The sequence below is a fragment of the Patella vulgata genome, chromosome 6, assembly GCF_932274485.2.
Source record: "Patella vulgata chromosome 6, xgPatVulg1.2, whole genome shotgun sequence".
NCBI lineage: Eukaryota > Metazoa > Mollusca > Gastropoda > Patellidae > Patella > Patella vulgata.
Window position 1 is genome coordinate 58201963 of NC_065884.2, and position 22666 is coordinate 58224628.

Here is a 22666-nt window from a genome sequence, read left to right on the forward strand (position 1 = left end):
AATGTTATAAAATAGTTTATTATTATTATTATATATAGCCAGTACATTTCTCAGTCAATGATGTACCGTTCTAAAATATGAAATATTACATTAAAAATTTCTCATTTTTATCAAGTGCTCAAATTTAATATCTAAAAAGTAAAAATTCTGTGAATAACCCAAACCCTACGAAAAGGTCAAAGACAATTCTTATATTTTCTGGATCCTGACCCTGTCGAGTTTATGGTTTTGTTCTTTATTAGTTATTCACAATTTATAGCAACACTTACCTAGAATAACAATTAATAGCAACAATTACCCATAATAGCAACAGTTACGGAGAATAACAATTAATAGCAATAGTTACCCAGAATAGCATTTAATAGCAACAGTTACGGAGAATAACATTTAATAGCAGCAAATAACATTTAATCGCAACAGTTACCCAGAATAACATTAAAAAGCAATAGTTACCCAGAATAGCATTTAATAGCAGCAAATAACATTTAATAGCAACAGTTACCCAGAATAACAATTAAAAGCAACAGTTACCCAGAATAACAATTAAAAGCAACAGTTACCCAGAATAACAATTAAAAGCAACAGTTACCCAGAATAACAATTTAAAGCAACAGTTACCCAGAATAACAATTTAAAGCAACGGTTACCCAGAATAACAATTTAAAGCAACAGTTACCCAGAATAACATTTTATAGCAACAGTTATCCAGAATAATAATAATGGTATGCAAAAATGATTATGGGGTGTATATCTCAATTCTGGCCTTGTCTAGAGACGTAAAACATTCAATAAAGACAGATTATCATCCCACAATACAAATCAACACATAAAAATCCAGTCAAATGGACATTTTTATTTTTGAGCCAAATCTGATTGACCAATCAAGATTCTGGAGTTATAATAGTATCATTTAATACAAAACAGACATTATTCAATCTCCTCATAATAGTAATTCATTTAATATCTCAAATGTATTTTTAATACAAACAAATGCAAAAATATGCAATAACAACTGGCTATGTAAACATATAATTGCTATAAAAAAATTACTGTCAAATAATGACATAAATAAAGAGAAAAAAATATCACAATAATTCTAAAATACCTCTTGTTCATTTACAGATCGCTTTTCAAGTAAAATTAACTAAATAAAGAATCAGACACATTTTAATCTTTTAAAACCACCTGATACCACTTCCCCATTAAGATGTCTGGGTAATTATTTAACCTCATAGTGTTTGGGTTTCTTAACATTGTTTTGATTTAGGTTTCCCCTTTGGGACATTTAGCACCTTTTTTTACCAGCTTAAAGCTAAAAACAAAATATAACATTTCATCAACAACAAATAACAACCTCTACATATAAGATGACCATTCACTGAAAAGTATGCATACCATTCATTGAAAAGTGTGTATACCATTCAATGAAAAGTGTGTATACAACTCATTGAAAAGTTTGTATATATAATTCATTGAAAAGTCAGTTTACACTTAAATAAAAGGTGTATAAATAATTCATTGAAAAGTGTGTATACAATTCATTGAAAAGTGTGTATACAATTCATTGAAAAGTGTGTATATATAATTCCTTGAAAAGTGTGTATATATAATTCATTGATAAGTGTGTATATATAATTCATTGAAAAGTGTGTATATATAATTCATTGAAAAGTCTGTTACACTTAAATAAAAAGTGTATAAATAATTCATTGAAAACTGTGTATACAATTCAATGAAAAGTGTCATCATGCCATGTAGTTTGTAAGATGGATTGGTTCACACTGTTCACACAGCCTCATTAAGACCATTAAATGACCCTAACTACAAAATGATGGAAGTACAAAGTACACCCCCTCCATCAACGTATGTACATGTAATTCAAAATGGTAGAGCTCTTTTTTCGGTCATAATTACCACCCTTGACTGGCAGAGAAATTTACACTCTAATGTTTTGGTGCCTCTGTGGTAACCTGAATTAAGTCCTTAATATACAGTAGATGGAAATTTTTAAAATGTAAAGAATGGCGATTTAATGCCCATGTTTTATGCCATTCACAGCGACATCATTGTCTGAGGATCTGCAGACAATCGTAATACCGGTAATATGCCGGACTACAAGGCTTTCACTTCAGTAACAAGACAATTTTTAGCATTATTCCAGATAACTTTGCCAGCCAGTCAATTTCACTGCAAGTCAGTCAATTCTACTGCAAGTCAGTCAATTTCACTGCCAGTTAGTCAAGACCAGTTAATACAAATAAAATGAGAGGCCTGGTGTAAAATAAATACTGTATGTGGAATGTGTTATGTACATCTCTAAAATATTGGGAACCAGTTGCCAGAAAGATTCTAATTTTCCATCAAATAAGAATATAAAGTTTCAACAAATCAAATTGAGGTCTCACTTAGCCTAAGCTGAAATTCTCATCACGGTATTGATGTAATGACACTAAGTTTCATCATTTTCAAATTAGAATCAATTATTCCAAAGCACTGACCGATGAAATTGCTTACTCTGCTTAGCCTTGGCAGAAAATGCTGATTGTCAAAATCGGGCCAAATCATTCACCTGATAAATAACAACCCTAAGTTTGAACTTTTTACCTCAATTAGAAGCATGTTCTTGTGTTACAAAAAGTGAGATGGACAGGCAGACGAACAAACAAATCAATTTAAGCCAATAAAGTTTGAATCTTTCTGGTAACTATAGTCCAATATCTAACGTTGAAAAAAAACATTTTGATTATCAAGGCAAAATCTATACATTCATTTTGGACATGGTATTTTTACCAAAAACTCTTTCAAGATTGGAATTAAGGAACATGCCATTGGGATCCAATCTCTCTCGGATTTTACAGAATGTCTCAAATTGTGGATACAGCTTAGTAAATTCTTCTCTGCCATATTTATGATCCTGGGAAAAAAAAGATGCAATTTGGATAAGTAACTGCTGGAATATATTTTTAAACTTTCCTATGTTACAGGACTTGAGATATTGTGGTCGCAGTTAGACCTCATTAGAAATGCAGGGTACCCTAATATGGCATGTGTAAAGGGGACAGAAAGGCACCATTTGCAAACCATTAGATTTCATGATTCTGTGAGATACATGAATGTTTCTATTTCACCATTTCTAACATCCTCTTTCAAGAAATTTGTGTTGAAATGCCTTGACTTGATCTTTCTTTAGCCAAGAAACAGTTGCTTTTCCTTCAGCAACAATGGTCTTAGCCAATCATAAGGGCTTAAGTTGGATTTCAAAGAGAACAGATAACCACTAAAGGAGTAGTTGCTGAGTAGACTAACCGCATATCCTAGTCGGTACGAAATAAAGATCTAAACACTTCCAGAACACATTTTTTTTAAAACTTGAGTGATTTTCTGATAACAAATGATGATTTGAACTGTTCTAAAACAAAAGTCAGTTGATGATTGAACCATTTCACGGTTACAAAATTCTGTGCTTATGGCTTACCTTAGCCCAGTGTGGACGGCCCCCGTAGTCAGACATAACCTTCTCAAAAGCTTCCCAATATTTTTCTCTTGGTACAATTTTGTTAAATGGCCTGTAAGAGAAGTAACACAGTAATATAATAACAATAACCACACAACAGAAAATAACATAAAAGCATCTGTACACCAATATTAAAGCTGGTTTTTTTTACCAGGTTTCCTGCCCTGCCCTGCTGACGATGGTCAACCAGACTGGAATAGCATAAAGATCACAACAGAGACCTCACTGAGCCACGGTGTCTCCCAAGATTGTGAGAGAGAGAGAAATGGGGTTTAACATCCACACAAACTAAGTCATTTCAGGACTAACACATCAATTTTATTTCAATAGTTTGCTTGCGTGTAGGGGTCTTTCGCAGTGGGAGGAAACCGGCGGACCCGGAGTAAACCCACGAGGTTGGACAGTAACCCTTCTCCTTGTCACGTACAACTGGGGAAACTAAACCATGTCAGTTGACACAATGACAGACCTTATGATACAGCATGCACATGCTAACCATTCGGTCATCCAACCCCCCTCCCAAGAATGTATGGGTACATCATCAAAAATGAAATGACCTAGACAGCAGTACTATGGCATGCACGCCAATGTATACACAGGACCTTGGTTTTTGATCCCATCTGAACAACTAGACAACTTTTCTTGTCAGGCTCTCCATCCTGCACCACTGACATGGGGTAACCACATCGGAAAATTGCGATGGACTTTTGTCGGCCAATGCAGGGATCGAACATGCGACCTCCAGGCTAGCAAGCCAGTGTCTTCCCCACTTATCCACCGTGGATCCTGGTACATCATCAAAGAAACTAGTGTTAAACTATACTATACTTACGTATACATGATGATGTTAATATAACATGTATCGTTCCATCCATATGCTGGACTTAAATAAATACCATCACCTTTCACAAATCTAACTTCAATAGGAAAATGGGCTGGGAATTTATTTTTTAAAATCCAATCTTTAATTTCTGTCAATACTGGTGCAGTTTTATCTCTGTTAAAATAAAATCAAATAATCATTCTAAATATTCTTAAAAGTACTCCGAGGCATATAAACAACAGTGACACCATCTTTTTTTATAATAAAGTAATTCAATATTCCAACCAGTGATGGGATTTCAAAATTTTTGTTGTCGGACATTTTCTTCCCGAAAATAAAGGGACATAACTCTTATCGTTATTTAAGCAGGCGTTTTCAAACAACAATTAAGAATCATGTGTCAACAAAATATTCAAATTCATACGTAATAAAAAAAATAGGTGCACCTCGTTATTTTTCACATTTAATTCCCGTACGGTATTCATATTTATGTCAATAATATTCCTACAAAATTACATGACATCGTAATACCATAGAATGAAAGCGTGCCGACTACTGCCCATCCGTACCGGTTTCAAATTCCCCCGAAATTACCGTATTTTTCGGGTCATAAGTTGATACATTTTTCAGCGAAGTCTGGCATTCGACTTATACTCTGTTTCGATTTATATACGGAAGGTAAAAAAAATGACATCCAGAAATTTATTTGACCATAAACCGTAGTAAAGGTCGCTCTTTAATACAACGAGCGAGTGACACCAACTGCTAAAAAATCCCATTCGACTCTAAGCATGCGCTCTCGTCTAAAACAATTACCGTAACTACTTACGTTATTCCAATCAAAATATTCGTCAACATTTTTTAGCGTGTTTATTTATTTATTTAAAAACATAAACCCCATTCAAAATATGATCATAAATCCGACAATATGCCATCAAAATAGAATCTTTTCTCCCGACATCAGATGTGTTAGATTCGGCACAATTACACCTCTTAATTCCACGTGTCTCGCAAGATTTCTACTTTCATTTTGCATGTGTGTGAAATAGCTTTATTTAACTTCGGCTTCCACTGAAGAAATATCCCAGACAAGTTATCGAACACAATGTATATTGATTTGGGGTGTTATATACTATTAGGATATGTGACATATATGACTAATGTCTACGGCCGACATCAAGGAGATTAAAACGTGAGACAATGGAGAAATCAAGGGTTAATCACAAAGATTAAGTTTATGGGATTGATATATAGTCTGACAAAGGAGAAGCAATGACTTCTGTTCAGGATTGAATTGTCCGACAAAGAATTAAGTCAGTCAATCAAGGTATGTGTATAGACTGTATAAATCGATAAATACGTTGATCACTTAATTACCTAATCAATCCAGCCTATTATCAACGATAATCGGGTTGAGTGGTAGTTATACACTCAGTACACTATATTAATTTTGGAATTTTGAATATTATTTACCATGTCTTGATGTCCGATTGGGCATATTCCTGGTCGGACAATTTACAACGTTTGGAAAATAGCGTCGAACATGTCCGGAATATACAGGCAAAATCCCATCACTGATTCCAACAGTATCAACAATTACATTCTTTCAATTATCTAAACATTAACTGTTTCATCAGCTAGGACCTGGTCACCTGTTCGTCACTCGCTTCATAAATCATCTGTGGCACTCAGTGACCCATCTTCAATAGACGGCTTGATCTCGCTTTAACTCTGTACATCTTATCAAGCCCTTCCGTAATATTTCGGCACTAATTTCGATTGGGTACTGACCCAGCTTGAGAGCCTATCAGATTCCTTGATCATCACGAATTAAAATGTCTATCTGTGATAATCGAGTTGCAAAGTTCAAGGTTCGTTCAATGTCTTGGTTTCCGTGGAGGTCGCCAGTTTGATTTGAGTGTGTTTGTGTCACAACCTCTGATTGGACGCTACTGTTCACGTGTCTGTGGTAAAAGGAGATAACATCGCTATAAGTTCGGAAATTGCAAAGCATTGCAAAGTCTAGATGTTGTAAAACTCGCGGTCATTGTTCAGGAACATGCCAGTGACCCAGCTCCATTCTAGGCTTAGAATAGCAACAAACACAGGGAGAGAGAGAGAAATGGGGTTTAACCTGCACTCGAAACAAACTAGGCCATTTCGGGACTAATATATGGTTCAATTTTATTTCAATAATTCGCTTGTGCAGTGGGAGGAAACCGGAGGTCCTGGAGAAAAACCCATGAGGTTGGATAGCTGACCCTACTCCTTGTTACAACCGGGGAATCAAAACACAGTAAACAGAAAACCACAATGACCAATTAGCTAAACATCACCATAGAACAGAAATACACACTGAAATTAAAGTGACTGTTGATAGATCACATTTAACACATGAATTACTTGCCCACATTAAGATTAAAATCTTCCCTTATATATTGACTTGTAAATCATAAGTACCTTGGTATTGACCATTCTGTGACGTACTGTTTAAATAAACAGTTGAAGTTAAAGATCCGATCACATCGATCTACTTTCTCCTTCTTGTGAGCGTATAACAAATTATAAAACAGTCGATTTAATACGGGTACCAAGAACGACATAAATGTACTGAAAAATTAAAAAATTTGTATCAAATTAGAAATGAACTATACTACATGGAATGAAACTAAGATTTTAATGTCTTACGTTTCTGCACCAACCAGGCTAATGAAGACGGGTATCCGCCATGTAGATAAATTTGCTGATTAGAATGCAATTTCAATCTGAATAATTGTTGTATACATGGCACCAACTTTGCAAATCGCAGTAAATCGGCTCACAATCCACTAAAGATCGCAGACTAGTGATGCCATCTAGAGTTGATTATGGTCTGGTTAGCTAGGTTAATTAATGTCTAATTAATAATTTAGATAACATTTCAGGCCTAAAGAAAGACCTGCAATAGACAGATTTAGCTCTTGCATAATGAATGTTTATGTCTGGTGTTTTGGTGCATTTTTTCTTGCACTGTCAACTGATACAATGATAATCTAGATAGGTGTATAAATGAGACCTAGAATGATAATATTTACAGGTGTACACTATAAAATGAGACCTATTTTAGAATGAAAAGTGTATGAAGTCTTTAGTTTACTTACCTTAACCAATACAAGGCCTGGAAGATATGATATCCAACTAATGATTCCCAAAACCAACTAAAGGATAAATTCTTCTCCTAAATAAATAAAAACAGGTTTGTTTAGACTTCTTTAGACTGCAAAATTTAGAGTAAAAGCCTTAAGATCTAGTAACAGCCTTTAGATCTAGTGAAGGTCTTCAGATAAGGTAAAGGCCTTTAGATCTAGTAACAGCCTTTAGAGATAGTCCTTAATCATTCGACATTAATCATTCAACACATCTATTTAGTTTTGGAAAATATCTTTTTTACTAATTTATTTGAACACAAGACACTTTAATGGTCAAGGTGACTAACAAAATATATGTTCTTAAGTTGCTGACCGTTTCCTATACCCTTACCTTTTTAGTACGATTAGCACTAAAACATAAAGTATCTTCTGTATGTGGAAAGTAAAAAAATCGGAAATGTTCGGAACCAGTCACATATTTATCAAGATTTTTCAAAACCTGAAAAAATAATGAATAAAATTAAATGGTCTGTCTTTTTATACTCAATGAAATATTACAATATTATATTTTCTATCCAACAAATTATTTTAAGAGTAAATGCAGGAGAACTAAGAATATGAATGGAATGGGGTTCAACATCCCATTCACAATCCGTATGTCATTTTGAGACTAACATGTTTATATCATATTTTCTATTTTAACATTTTTTCACATATCGTTACAAACTTGTAACTCATTTTGCTGTCACAAGTCACATATTTATCAACCTAGACACCAAAATATGTCAATGCTATGTTAGGCATGTAAATATTAACAATATTTTTATGACCTCCATATTTTTTTTGTAAGATTAGCCTACTTTTGTGTGATAGGACTTTTGTTTTGTGGTCCCTTTGTCAAGCTTTTGAGCTTGTTTTGTGATAAGAGTGTGCGGGAAGGGTAGTTAATTCATGTTCATATCTCTTTTATACTATCAGATCACTTATTTGGCACGTGTAAATACTGACAAATCCAGTTCCCTGAAAAAAATGAGAGAAAACTGGTCTTTTTTTCAGCAAGTTTTGTAGCTTATTTCAAAACCACCAGTGCTCCGTAGACCAACTCAAATCTCCTTATTCACAGAACTAAGAAACGGTCCTCAAATAGTTCCAAATATCTAAATGACTCATGTGTTCCGATGCCGAAATGCCTGTCCAACCTCGTGGGTTTTCTCAGGGTCCTCCGGTTTCCTCCCACTACTAAAGACCCCTACGCGCAAGTGAATTATTGAAATAAAATTAAACCATATGTTAGTCCCGAAATGACCTGGTTTGTGTCGAGTGGACGTTAAACCCCATTTCTCTCTCTCTCTCTCTCCGATGTCGAAGAGGAAGCAATAGTTTTGGGTTGTTAAAGACTGTCCAAGTGTTAAAGGGTTAATGATGTTGATATATAAAACATATCTTACATTATCTAGTTTATCAGGAAACTGTTTCTGTTCCAGATTAAAGGCAGGTTCACACTGGAATGTTACGTGTAGTATAACACCAAGTGAACCTAGACTCACGGCAGCAGCTGGAAATAAATCAGCGTTTTGGTCTTTTGATATAGTTAGAATTTCTCCAGATGCCGTCATCAGGTCCAACTCAACAACCTAAAATAGAAAAATCAAGTAAAATCAGTTAACCAAACATAATAAAATTGTCTAGTTAAGCAATGCTTCTGAAAACATAGATACCAATCCGCAGAAGAAGGTCCATGCCAGATCTAAAATAAATGTCATCAATTGATGTTGATCAACTTTTAAAATATCAAACAAAGTTTTTAAAATTCCATAGAGAACTCTGCCCTGTACCGCATGCAAGGTTTAAAAGTCAAAATATGAATGGAAAGTTAATTCCACTGAAAGGGTTACACCTTATGGGGGTGGCAACTTCATGTTTTATGATCAACATATTATGATCACCTTATGCGCCAACCCAATGAAGACAATCCCGTCAACTTTTAAAATTTTTTACTTAAAATGAAGACGGCCATAAGCAATGCAGTATGCTATAAGTATGAGGCAGACCGTCTAACTTTTGTCGAATTCCAAGGTTTTTTTACGTTCAAGTTATTGTGTACACAGCCCCCTTTTTTTTGTCCCATTTGAATGACTAGATACCATTTCTTGCCAGGCCATTCATCCTGCACAACTCATAAGGGAACTTTCTCTATCCCGGATCTCTTGGTTACTGAGTCAGTGCCTTAAAGATGCTTCTCATCAAGTTCACCTTGGCATTTTCATTTCAGGTGCATGCATGTACAGCATTTCAACAGATGAGTAGTCAGTTTAATGAATTTCGATCATATCAGGTGCATGCATGTACAGCATCTTAATAGATGTGTAGTGAGTTCAATGAATTTCGATTATAATCTGTTTAAATTAATGGACGTTTGATATCCACACAATATAAAGATTAACTTACAGAAGAAGATATAATTCCCATATCGGCACCAGTTCCATGTGTTCCTGTAGAAATAACACCTGCGGCTGTTAGTTCTGATACGGTACCTTGTCTAAAATACAAATAATACATATCAATAAACAACACCTGCTACATGGCCTAAAATAAACTTCTGGTCCTGTGACAATCAACTACCAAATTTCATCCACTGTGCACGATGATGAAAGTCATAATAAAATCTGTTTTAGAAAGAGAAATGGGGTTTAACATCCACTCAACACAAACTAAATCATTACGGACTAACATATGGAACATTTTATTTTAATAATTCATCAGAGGAACACATAATGTTAGACAGTCAGGTCTGGGATCGAATCCAAGCCACTTGATTCATTGAAAGATCTAATAATCTAAAGTTCATGCGTCAGATTAGATGATACGAATTCTAGTAAACCAAGCTGTTATGTAATTATTTAAAGATAGGTGGCCAGGCAACAAAACATATACCCACAGCAGTGAAGTCGTCTGAGCAGTCAACAACAGTTGTCGCATATTTTTTCTATTGTCGGTAATGAAACATTTATAATACATTAAAATCTGATTAAGAGAACTACTCATTAAGTAATTATCAGAGAATCATTAGAATTTGTTTGGCTTTTAGTTCTGCCCCATGGTAACGTTTAGTATATGAAACATTTAATATCATGGATTTAGCTGTTCAAATTATCAAATTTCATTGAAAATCAATTAATATACTTATTCATCTCAAGACCTTAAACTCTGTGTATCAATCTAAAGTCAATCGGATGATAACTTTGGTCTCTAGAGCATCCACAAGATTTTTCAAAGTGATCATGGGCCATAACTCTGGTAGTAATTATCGGCAATCATTGAAAATCACTGGGCTTCTTCGTTTCACGACCTTAAACACTGAGTTTAAATTTAAAGTCAATCGGATATTTACTTTAGCCTCTAGAGTGTCCACAAGATTTTTCAAAGTGATCAAGAGCTATAACTCTGGCAGTAATTATCGGAAATTGCTTAAAATCAATAGGATTCTTCGTCTCATGACCTTAAACACTGTGTATAAATATAAAGTCAATCGGATATTAACTTTAGCCTCTAGAGTGTCTACCAATACTGACCAACGGACCGGGGTGACGACAATATATGACCACATTTCAATGTGGGCGTATAAAAATTGTTATTTGAGGTTGAATATTCAATGGAGTAAATTAAAATTTTATTAGAACCCATTCGACTGTGTAGGGCATCATAAATAGTATAAGTATTTAATTTGCCTCAAGATTTTTAATACTTACACACTAAAAGCAAGCCCATTTGCTGGTAAAATCTTTTCATTTAAATCTTTAATTAAACAACCACCCTGAACATTGACTAATCCCCTTTCTTTATCAATCTGGAAATAGATACAAATATATCTTTTTTTGCTTAATATAAAAGACACTGCACTACAGATATTAATAATTGTAACATGCTTAAGGGTGAATCTTGCGTTTTGATTGGTCGATTAGACACTGTCTATTGGACAATAACACCCCTCTAAATTAGAAAAATCACTACGTATTAATATTATGCGTACTACTTTAATGGCGATAACCACAATGGAGACAATCAATTTTGATCTCGGTACATTAGATGAAATATTTGGAGATATGTCCGAAGATGCACTTAAAACGCCAACCCCTATCAGGTAACAGCTACAAACAACAAAATATTCAAAAATCTATTACAGAAACATAAATTTTGTTTCAAAAACTACTTTTAAAAAAATGAAGTGAGAATTTTAGGGTTTTTTTTGTGTGTCTATACTCATACGGCTACTATAGCAACCAGACGATAAGCGAGCCAAATCTAACATGAGCAGCCAGTTACCCCGCTACGTCACGACGTTTTCATTACGTCAAAATTGATTTCTTTGTTTTTTATGTCACTAAAACCGATTTGGAGCAAGACGAATTTTGAAGTTTACACAATAAAATAAGTTCTTTAAAAATTCTAAAAAATAGCATGTTACAATGTCGATAAACACCTCCTGTTTCGCATTTAGAGGGGTGTTATTGTCCAATAGACATGTCCTGAGATTTTACATTAGAACCCGCGACGCTAACGCGTCTTGGGTCCTAATGATCTCAGGACATGTCTATTGGACAATAACACCCCTCTAAATGCGAAACATGAGGTGTTTATCTCCTAAATATATCTATAAATGTTTATCAATGATATTGATGATCTATAAATAGATACAATTTGCTTAATATAAATAAAACTGCACTATAGATATCAATCAATATATGTATAAATGTTTATTAATGACACGGATGACCTAGAAATTAAAATTTTATTATTCAACAATTAGAGCTTCACTTGTGATCTACTGAACTGCAGCCTTTTTGAGGTCATCTCTATGGTTACTGTGCAAACCTTTTCAACAGCATTTATAATCATAAAGAGGCATAGTTTACAACATCAATACTTTATTACAATATAAGGTACCCTTAACAAACTTTCAAATATTCCTGGTATATTGGTTACCTCATACAGAAAACAGAATAATCCACGAAACTGCCATATGATGATGGATCGTTAAGGAAAGGAATTAAAAATGATGGGGGTGGGTGTCAAATCAGCCCAGACAGTAGTATTTCTACCAATTCTATTTGGCAGGTTATACACAGTATTGATTGCCAAACCAAGTTAGGGCAGGATATTGATTACAATTGTTTTGATTTTTGTTTCCTGTGAATATTTCATTAACAAACAAGATATCTTTAGAAAACTTTATACTCAGATCAACCATGGATCAACCTATTATTACAGTAGTTGTGCCTTTTTCAAATTAGAAATTTCTCAGATTTGATCATTTTTGTGTTATCATGGAAACAAATTTGACTTAGTTTTTGATACACAAGAGAAGGAAGTTGATGACCAAGTTTTCTTGTTTTCTTTCCTGTAAACGTAGGTGAAGTTATATGTAAATATCTCACCTTTATGACATGATTATACCGCTTTAAACTAATCATATAATCTGTCGTACATGCCAGGTCCGAGGGTGAATGACCATTTCCAATTACTTTCACTTTTTTACCTTTCTTCTGGGCAAATGCCAGAATCTGTAAAAACACAATTTATCATTATAATTTCATAAGTATTTTTAAAAGCAAACATAGACATGGGCTTTTCAGACAAATGAGGAATCTAAACCACGCCAGTTGACTTAATGACCATGTTTGAAGGACCATAAACATCTTAATGTCTTGTAGAAGTATGATCAAAATCGAAAAGAAGAAAACGTGCCTAATCTCACCTGTGATACAGATAAAAGTTGAAAGAAATTAAAACCTTTTTGATTCAGGTAAAAGAAAAATGTTAACATCCACTTAAGTAGATAATGTTTATCATTGTGAACCAAAGTTCAGTAATGTATTGTATCATTACAAACCACAACAAAGACATATTATATCGTATTAATAAAAAACACTTTCTTTCCTTAACAAATGGTCACATTTAATGGACTGGTTGGTGGCTTCTGTAATGTCCACATTTTTTAACGATAAAATCTGAATGACTTCCATCTACAATAAAAACCACTGTCTCTAAAGTTCCCAAATAAATGACAGGTGGTATCAGGTGTTCTAGAAATAGTAAGCACACCCCACTTTGTGTATAACACCTGTAAATACAACTTATAAAGCTAGTTTAAGCTACATTTTGAACAAGGTAAGATACAACGTAGGATACCTGAGATATTTCTTCTGTTGTTTCTGGTTCAAAATATAATTCAGGATGACAGGAATATGTGGTGGCCCAATTTGTAAACTTGAAACCAGGTTTACCTAAAGACTGAAATATATAAAACACATTTATTAATCCCTTACATCGCTGTCCATGTTACATCATTTAAAGTTGCAATTTCATATTTTTAAGTTATATTTTTAAAATTTATTAAAATAAAGCTTAAAATAGATGGTATCCATAAACAGTCCTACCTTGTTAAAGAATAATCCTATTAATCCTATAATTCACTATTGCCAGCTGAGAAATTGGCAAAAATATCATTTTCAACTTCAAATTCCAACATTTGAAGATGGCTAATGCATGGAGGCAATATGAAAACAAGGGAGGTAATTGCATTATTATTTCCTGTGTCAATGATTTTTAAGGGTGGGAAATAATGCCCATTGGCGTATAATAGTGAGTTGATAACCTATTGAGCAAAAGACATGAAATAATTATGTTTTGACTTTCTTAGAAAATATGAAATTCTCGCTTTAAGAGATAAGACACAGTCAAGATTTTGCACTAATGAGATTTCATTTAAGACACAGTCAAGATTTCGTCTTTTAAGGGGTAAGACACAATAGACATTTTGTAAATAAATAAATATTGTTAACATCACATCTGGCAGTCTTGAGTTACTAATCATAATATTCAAATTGACTGGATCGAGAATCTAACATGTCATAAAATTAGGTATTTCAAGTAATTTAATTTCAAAACACAATAAATACCATTAGATTTACAGTTGTTATGTCTAAAATAGGTCAATATTGATTAATAAATTAAGATAAATTGACATATTCTTAGAAAAAAAAAATCCTGTCCATGTGTAAAAAAATTGGCTGATAAAATATTGGAGTGGAAACCCTGGTAAGAATCAAGCACAGTCAAATTTAATTTGGTGTGTGTAATCTAAATAATTTGTTTTGCCTGTATTAGACACACCCGACCCCATGGAACCCATTAGAAAAGTTTTTTTTATCAAAAGGTGTAGAGTCATAGGTGTATGAATCTTAGTCATTAATTTTCTTAATTACAAAAATATTGTCAGTTTAAAATAGACTAATGTGGTTAAAGACACCCATATGCTGGATGTATGATTCATCGGCTTGTGTTTATGAAATGAAATGGGGCTTAACGTCCTACTGTTCTACTCCAATGGGGCTAATGAAGACGGGCTTGTGTTTATATTTTCTAGACCGACGCCTGACATGTAATTTTTTTATTAATAACGCTGTACATGGTTCATTTTTTTTGCACATTAAAATAAAACACAGAAGTTCAATGGGAAGCAATTAAAACACAATAATTGCTTTACATTGAAGTTTTCTGTTTATTCTAATACCAGAAAACTTTTTTTTAATTAGGTGCTCATCAGCCCTTTAGTATCTTTTTTTTAGAATTTTAAGAGCTTCACTATATCCCATAAAAAATCTTTGTGCCTCTACTTGGTCCCATAAATGAATGTAGAAAAATGACGCTGTACATAGTTAATTTTTTGTTACACATTAAAATAAAACACGTTCAATGGGAAGCAATTAAATACAGTAATTGCTTTAAATGGAACTTTTCTGTTTATTTTAATACTGTGAACACACAGATTATTTTTCTCCTCAAATTTATCACATTATATTTTTCTCTGGATGTGAAGATTAATTTTTTTCAAAATATATGTCAATTTATCTTTTTTCAGTCTAGATAATCCGCCCCTGTAATTTCATTTGTGTAGCCATAGATAACGTATTATCTATGGACTATGGTTATGGCTAACGGTATTATCTATGGTAGTATGGTGTCGCTTACCGATACCGGTAAGGTCCTATTAATTATTACATTCCAACAAACAATTCCACGTGATTAGTATTGCTAAAAGTTAATTGATGCCAACTGGTAATAAATTCATTAAAATACTTACTCTAACATCAGATGCCATTGCTAAAAGATGACAGTGTCAGTGACAGGTGTGGTCGGTGTCGGCTTCTTTGATTTCTTTTATTTACAAATACAATGTCAATATCGAACCTAAAAATAACCCGATGTTGTGGTACGACTTCTTCTATCGTAAAATGGAGAGAGTCTGTGTGCAGTTGAATATTCTGTAGACTTTCAACGGCTGAACAGTTCCTGCAGACGTTATTAGAACAAGACAACCTGCGTGTTATGAATTACATCTCGTGTCGGTGGTCGATGTTATATAAATTATTTTCACGCCATTCAGACCACGTGCCTTTGTAACGTAACGTAGGATTTCCCCTGCTCACTGACTGAGCACGTGACCCAGACTGACACACATTCTTCAGCGAGCGGGAAATCCAAGTTAAAGGGAACACTTAGAGCCAGAGAGAGAGCGATAGTTTAACACAAACTAGATCATTCCGGGACTAATGGGTCCATTGTTGGCACGTGATTGTTGGCGAGATTGTAGGTTTGCGACAGGCCTGTATAGCCAGCTTGCTGGCTGCGTGGGGGTGGTGGGTTCACCCGTCACAGTCTATATATAGTATATAGGTTTGCGACAGGTCTGCTGTTTAGCCAGCTTGCTGGCTGCGTGGGGGTGGTGGGTTCACCCGTAACAGTCTATAGTACGTATTCTAGAGCTATGGTCGGCAAAATTTTTTTCGGGGGTTAAAACATTTTTTCAGGGGGACATTGCCCCCCCTCCTTGCCCCCCGCTGGCTACGGGCCTGGTTTGTGATAGGGTAGCCTAAGCATTAGGGCTAGGACTAGGTTCAGGTTGAGGGCTAGGGTTGGGATTAGCGCTAGCCCTGTTTACGTCTCGTGACCTTTGACCAAACTTTAAGTTGACCTTATCAAATATAGCCTAACCCAATCATTGACAGACCTTATGATAAAACTCGTCCGCACTAATACCATCCTACACCCCTTCCACGACACAATTTCATAAATTTAACATGGCGAATTTAGTAAGTTAAAATATATCGCGCATAAAAATAAACCAAAATTGAACGATAAGAGATTGGAATAATTTAAATTCAAGAGAAATCATCAAACACCAAAAAAACAGTCCACTTTTTCAGACCTTGTCAGATCACAAAGATAGGCCCCTACGACTAAATTTGGACTCTTGATACGACGTGTTTTCGGTCAAAATGAGACATTTTTTTTGGCACCTAGCATATTATGGTTTTTCTTCCAGTAGTAGTATAGTAATTTCAAAATTAGGTTTGAGACCTCTCTTCCATTTTGCAAAATATAAATTATCTTTCAAAATATATTGTCCTAAATATTTTATTTAAATCCAATTTAAAAAGCGTCATTGAAATCAAATTATAAAAACTGATAAAAAAAAATATTTTACACAATCATTCTTGCGCGTGACTAGAATATGGCGTGACTCTGCTATTATTATTTGAGAGAGAGAGAGAGAGAGATGGGGTTTAACGTCCACTCGACACAAACTAGGTCATTTCGGGACTAACAAGTGTTTTTTTTTTAAATTTTATTTCAGTAATTCGCTAGCGCGTAGGGGTCTTTAGCAGTGGGAGGAAATCGGAGGACCCGGAGAAAACCCACCAGGTTGGACAGGCGACCCTACTCCGGGGATTCGAAACCACGCCAGTTGACTGAATGACAGGCCGTATGATACAGCACGCACGTGCTAACCATTTGGCCATCCAACCCCCCTATTATTATTTGAAAGTGAAAGAATAAAAACATATCTTTTGATACTCGATCGTGATCATAATAAATGATAGCAAGTGATATTTTAAAGACCTGTGTGGGTCAATTTATAGGCAAATTGATATGATAGCAAAAATATAATAGCAAAGAAAAAAATCCAACAACACCCGAGGTGACTGAAATTTCACTAATCGGTATAAAGAGGGGCTTATGTCGACTTACCAGTCGCAGTCCGCGACTCGAAATGGTCGGAAATGGCAACGTTTCATTTTAAATTGTTTAAATTTTCTGCCGAAGGCCACCCAGATCTCGTGGATTGCCGCTACCCTGCAACGGAGATCTGAAATCCTGGATCCGCCGGTATTTACGGTTAGTCTAACTAATTGTTGCGAGGAGAATTTGAATATAACAAGCAGATTCCAGTCATTGGCCCAGTCGGAGCAGAACAGTATAATATAGGACGTTAAAGCCCATTTCATTCCATTTCAATTATACTTTTGAAATTCATTTTAAAAAAAACGCCACTTTAAAGCTTCGGCACTTTATCTCCATAATCTACACCGATTATTATATTGATTTAAATATTATAGCTTGCATGCACATTGTGATAAAGAATCAATATTGATAAAGAAATCACCACAAGCCGACATGCGATGGACTTAATGAATGGCTATAGAGGTATATAAATAGTTCAACTCTTAAGCCGTGTTTTATTTTGAAAAAGAGGTATTTACGAACATTGCGATACCAAAAAAAAAAAAAAAAATGTCCCTTTACACATCTGATTTTTATTCTGTATGCCATGTAAACTGTATGCATTTAGTTTAAATATAAAATAACGGTGGGAAAAATTATAATTGTTTTAATTTGTAGTTACACTACTAGGAGGCACTACGATAAATATGTCTGTAAATAAAAAAAAATCCCCTGAGATAATGGCATTTATTTCTGGGTTAAAGACTTTTTCAAGAATGCGGACAAAAAGTTGCCGCACTTTTTTCAGTATTTCCACAGGCCAATCTTATCATTTTCGACGAATTTGCCTCAATTTCGAATTTTCGCAAGAATATGATACACATGTGCAAGAGTGGCATAAGGAAAAACAAGGCGAATGCTAGTAAATCCTTACAAATATCTTACGGTCACTATAAACGCCTTGTTATCAATAAGAATGACTTGTGATTACTTTCGAAAAAGTTCCTAATATTTGCAACAGTCAATAAAAGACCGCGAATGCTCACGGCGACCACCTACGATTGCTACGAATGTCTAGCGATCACTAAAAAGATGTCCATCAAATATTCTTGTATAACTGAACGGAATTCAACGATTTATTGGCTGATATTCCTATTGGTGATTCCACTATCAAAATAGTATATTTTTCAAGGAATTATCAATCCTTCAAATGGCATTCATAGAGAATTGTATGCTATTTACTTTACATAAACTCTGTAAGGTGGGTTGGATCAATCATTGGTCTTAACGTGATTTACTCTTGTCAGTATAGTGCAGGACCGAGGGCCTGCAGGCAAGGACAATGTCTAGTCGTTCGGATGATAAGATAAACTGAGGTCCCGCGTACACATTGCCGTGCACGTAAAAGAACCATTGGCAGTTGGAATTTGCAGTCTGGACACACTTATGACGTAAGTACGTTTCATTAGCCCAGTCGGTGCAGAAAAGTAGGACGTTAAACCCCTTTTCATTTCATTTAAAATATTGCCCAGTGTACACTGGGCTTTATAATTCTCTTTGTTATAAAAAAGTTCACCATCCACGTGATAGGTGGAATGCCCAATGATTCAGCATAATTTTGTTCTGCAATCATAGATCGTGTTGAGACTATGATAAGTCGCTATATGTAGGCTAACAATAGGCTACAAATGATCAAGCATAAAATGTACAGTCTGAACTGTTTGAAGACTCAGACGCGATAATATTGTTTCACCATAGATTAATTAACATGTACAATGGCCCGTAGCAGAGGGGGCAAGCCCCCCCCCCCCCCGAAAAAATAATTCCCCCCCCCCCCCCCGAAAAAACATTTGCCGACCATAGCTCTAAAACACCTACGGTAGAATGTGCCGGGTGTCCCCCCACCCCCTAAAAACTTCACTGCCCCTCCAAAGCTAGCAAGCTGGCTACGGGCCTGGCAGTGTCTGGCTTGTTTATTCACGGAAACTTGGACGGCCGTTACATGATTTTGAGTAGAAATATATATAGGCCTACTGTCGTACCAACAGCATGTAGGCAAGGAACTATTTCCATTAGGTAACAGGTTTACCGACAGTACCAGTCGAAGATGATATTTTTTTTTTTTTTTCTTTATTTTAAATAGAAGAGTCAATCCGTGGTTATGATTCTCCGATACTTATCGTCTGCAATATGCAAATAAGGTTGTTTGCCTTCGTGCATACATGTTGTTGGCCAATAGCTGCAGTAAATTTTCCCGCGTTTAGACGGCTCGAAACAATGGTAAAATTCAGCCATTTTATAAAATTTCGTCTTGATGGAATATGAATAACAGAAACAATAAAATGATGATTATGTCGAATTGGTTAATATTTTTTTTAAAACCGTTTTTTTGTATTTTCTGTTAATTGCTTGTTTAACTACATAGATCGTCTTGGCTCAGCTTTAATTGGCGTTCAGTGAAATTTTACTCCAACAAGTTTATCTCCAGTTTTATGTTGCAACCAAAGAAGGGCACATTTTTGTCCCATATCAAAATTTCAAATTCAGAATTTGGTTCAGAGAACAAGTGTTGAAAGAAAATATAAAACTGAACTCGACGCAATTTAAATATAGGATTATTTTTATTTACAACCGAATTTAGGCAATTTGTTCTTTGTTTTTAGATGCGCTATGCCATGCTTAAATTTTGATATTGTCTTCAATTCTTTCGTGGAACCGCAGGTCAACTCTTAAATCCACTCTGTACTCTAATGCCCCATTTTCTGTTATCTATTAATTGTTTGCAGTAAAATTAACACAATAGATATAAATCGGCTTCATACAACGAAAATTTATAATAATGCATCATTAATTTTGGTTTAATCATGTGCGAGGGTAGATAACAAACCTTAAAGGACAATATTGGTGCCAGTCATTATCAAATAATATGTGATAGAACTGGTTAAACACGTTCCGAATATTATTTTATCACGGAGATCATTAGATGAGTAATCAATGTTTCAACAATAGGAAGTGACGAACGCAAAAGGAAAACACGAGTTATCCCTTTATATAACTGAATGAAGTGACGGGTGATAACAGATACATGGGCGAATTTCTGCCCACTAATAATTCTTTCGAAGACCAAAAGTTGTTGTATGGGACTGTGAAAGGATATCTGACAATTCATAAACAAAGACTCTCACTATAGATAAGAGAACATGAAAGAAAAATAGAAAAAGTCCGTGCATTACCATGTTTTTATAAGTATAGAATGAATAAACACCCGTGAATGTACGGACTGGTTTCTATTTTTCTTGAATTTTCAGATATACTCTTACAGTGTCATATAAATATTTGAATTGATTAAATCTATGTATAAAAATACATCCTATGTGGTGAAACACAACAACTCCATTTCAAATAATATTGATTCTACCATTGGAGTTAAGCAAGGATGTGTTTTAAGTTCTACATTTTTTAATATTTATACCAATGATTTAAACCAATACTTAGACAATTCTACAGACAGTGATAATTATCCTATATTAAATACTACTACTCTATCCCATCTGCTCTTTGCTGACGATCTTGTGCTGATGTCAGCTACCGAAATAGGATTACAGAACAACCTTGATAATTTAAAACGTTTCTGTGATGACTGGAAACTTGACCTCAATAAAGATAAAAGCAAAGTTATGATCTTTAATAACAATAAGAAAAAAACAATAAAAAAAATTGTCTTTGGCCACGTCAATTTAGATATTTTAAAATCTTATCTTTACCTAGGCATTTTCATAAATGATAACGGATTTTTTAAATCAGCTATTGTGAATTTTGAAAAGAAGGCTAGGAGAGCCTGGTTTAGCTTAAGACATAAAGTCTGTACATCTAATCGCCTTCCAACACATGTTCTGATAAAACTTTATGAATCAGTCGTGAAACAAATAGCTTTATATGATTCAGAGGTTGTTTTTTTTTTGGGGGGGGGATAATTTAGTGTTCAGTAAGAACTTTGAGATAGAAAATTGGGATAAAATAAATACGAATAAAATGACCATTAAAATTTGTAAATCTATCCTGACACAGCCATTAAAAGCATCAAATATAGGCTGCTTGGCCGAATTAGGAGCTTTCCCTGTTAATATCGATATATTCCAAAGAATGGCTATGTACTATAAAAGACTAAACGAAAATAGCATTAACTTAAGTAACTCATTACTGAATTCTGCATACCAGGAAGACATAAATATTTTGCAATCAAACCCAAAACTCTCCTGGTATGCGGCTATCCAAAATATCTTCAAAAAATATGACATTTCTCCAACAACAATTTCGAGACAGAATATTAAAAGTTCAATAGAAAGTAAGTTTAACGATCTCCTTGCTGAATCTTGCGGGCCGAACCATAAACTCAGAACCTTCGGATTATTCAAAAAGAAATTCAATAAACACTCAAAAATATCTAGAGTTTGTTAATAATAAGAAGTTCAAAATTGCGATGTCTACCCTGCGATTAAGTAAAAAATGCAATGCAAGCAAAATTGAATCTGAACAACATTTTCTTATGAAATGCCAAAAATATGAAGATTTAAGAAAAAAATATATTTTTTTAAACTCTTGACAATACTGGTCTAACCTTTTCCTTCGAAAATATATTCGACCCACCGAGTATTATAGCCACAAGTGTCGCAGCCTTTCTACTTCTCTTTTCTTGGGAGAGACATCTGAACTGTTAAAAATGCATGATATTTTATTTTCTTTTATGTGCGCACGCTTTGTTTTGTATTTTGATATATTATGTACCCTGTATGTGGGTTTTATACTGTCGAGTTATGTGATTTAATACTTTAAGTCCGGTTTTGTTTCATATGCAGGTTTCATCGATACTAATATTTGTGACTGTCGTTCGTTTGTCTGTCTGTCTGTTTGTCTGTCTGTTCGGAGTTGGCGGCTACAGGTCTGCCCCGAGTCTGAAATTTGGGGTGTAGGGGTAGCTCGGACCGGGGAGTAACATAGGCCAGGTGGCGTTAGTCTACCACTTCCGGTTTCGGAGTTATGACCCCCCCCCCCCCCCGAACGAAGCCGGGCATTCTTCTAGTACTGTTTATTTATGAGTGCTCTGAATTTATGTCCGTCCATAATTCTGTATCGTGG

At 34.7% G+C, this 22666-nt stretch overlaps 1 protein-coding gene across 1 annotated transcript; it reads right to left on the reverse strand.

Moving 5' to 3' along the window:
- On the reverse strand, positions 1-15940 carry LOC126824905 (L-gulonolactone oxidase). The gene is made up of 12 exons (XM_050554335.2): positions 15609-15940; positions 13655-13756; positions 12901-13026; positions 11215-11312; positions 9914-10004; positions 8914-9099; positions 7857-7964; positions 7478-7554; positions 6798-6947; positions 4347-4511; positions 3476-3566; positions 1-2914 (listed from the first exon to the last, which is right to left on the reverse strand). The coding sequence occupies exons 1-12, from the start codon at positions 15624-15626 to the stop codon at positions 2759-2761; spliced, it is 1368 nt and encodes a 455-aa protein (XP_050410292.1). The 5' UTR covers positions 15627-15940; the 3' UTR covers positions 1-2758.
- Positions 15941-22666: the final 6726 nt, after the last annotated feature.

Coding starts and splice junctions, on each gene's coding strand:
- LOC126824905 (XM_050554335.2), bottom strand. Junction 10,005..11,214: donor AATGGGCTTGCTTTTAGTGT/GTAAGTATTAAA, acceptor TTTGTATTTTAG/ACAAGGTACCGTATCAGAAC. Junction 7,965..8,913: donor TTCCTGATAAACTAGATAAT/GTAAGATATGTT, acceptor TTATTTTTTCAG/GTTTTGAAAAATCTTGATAA.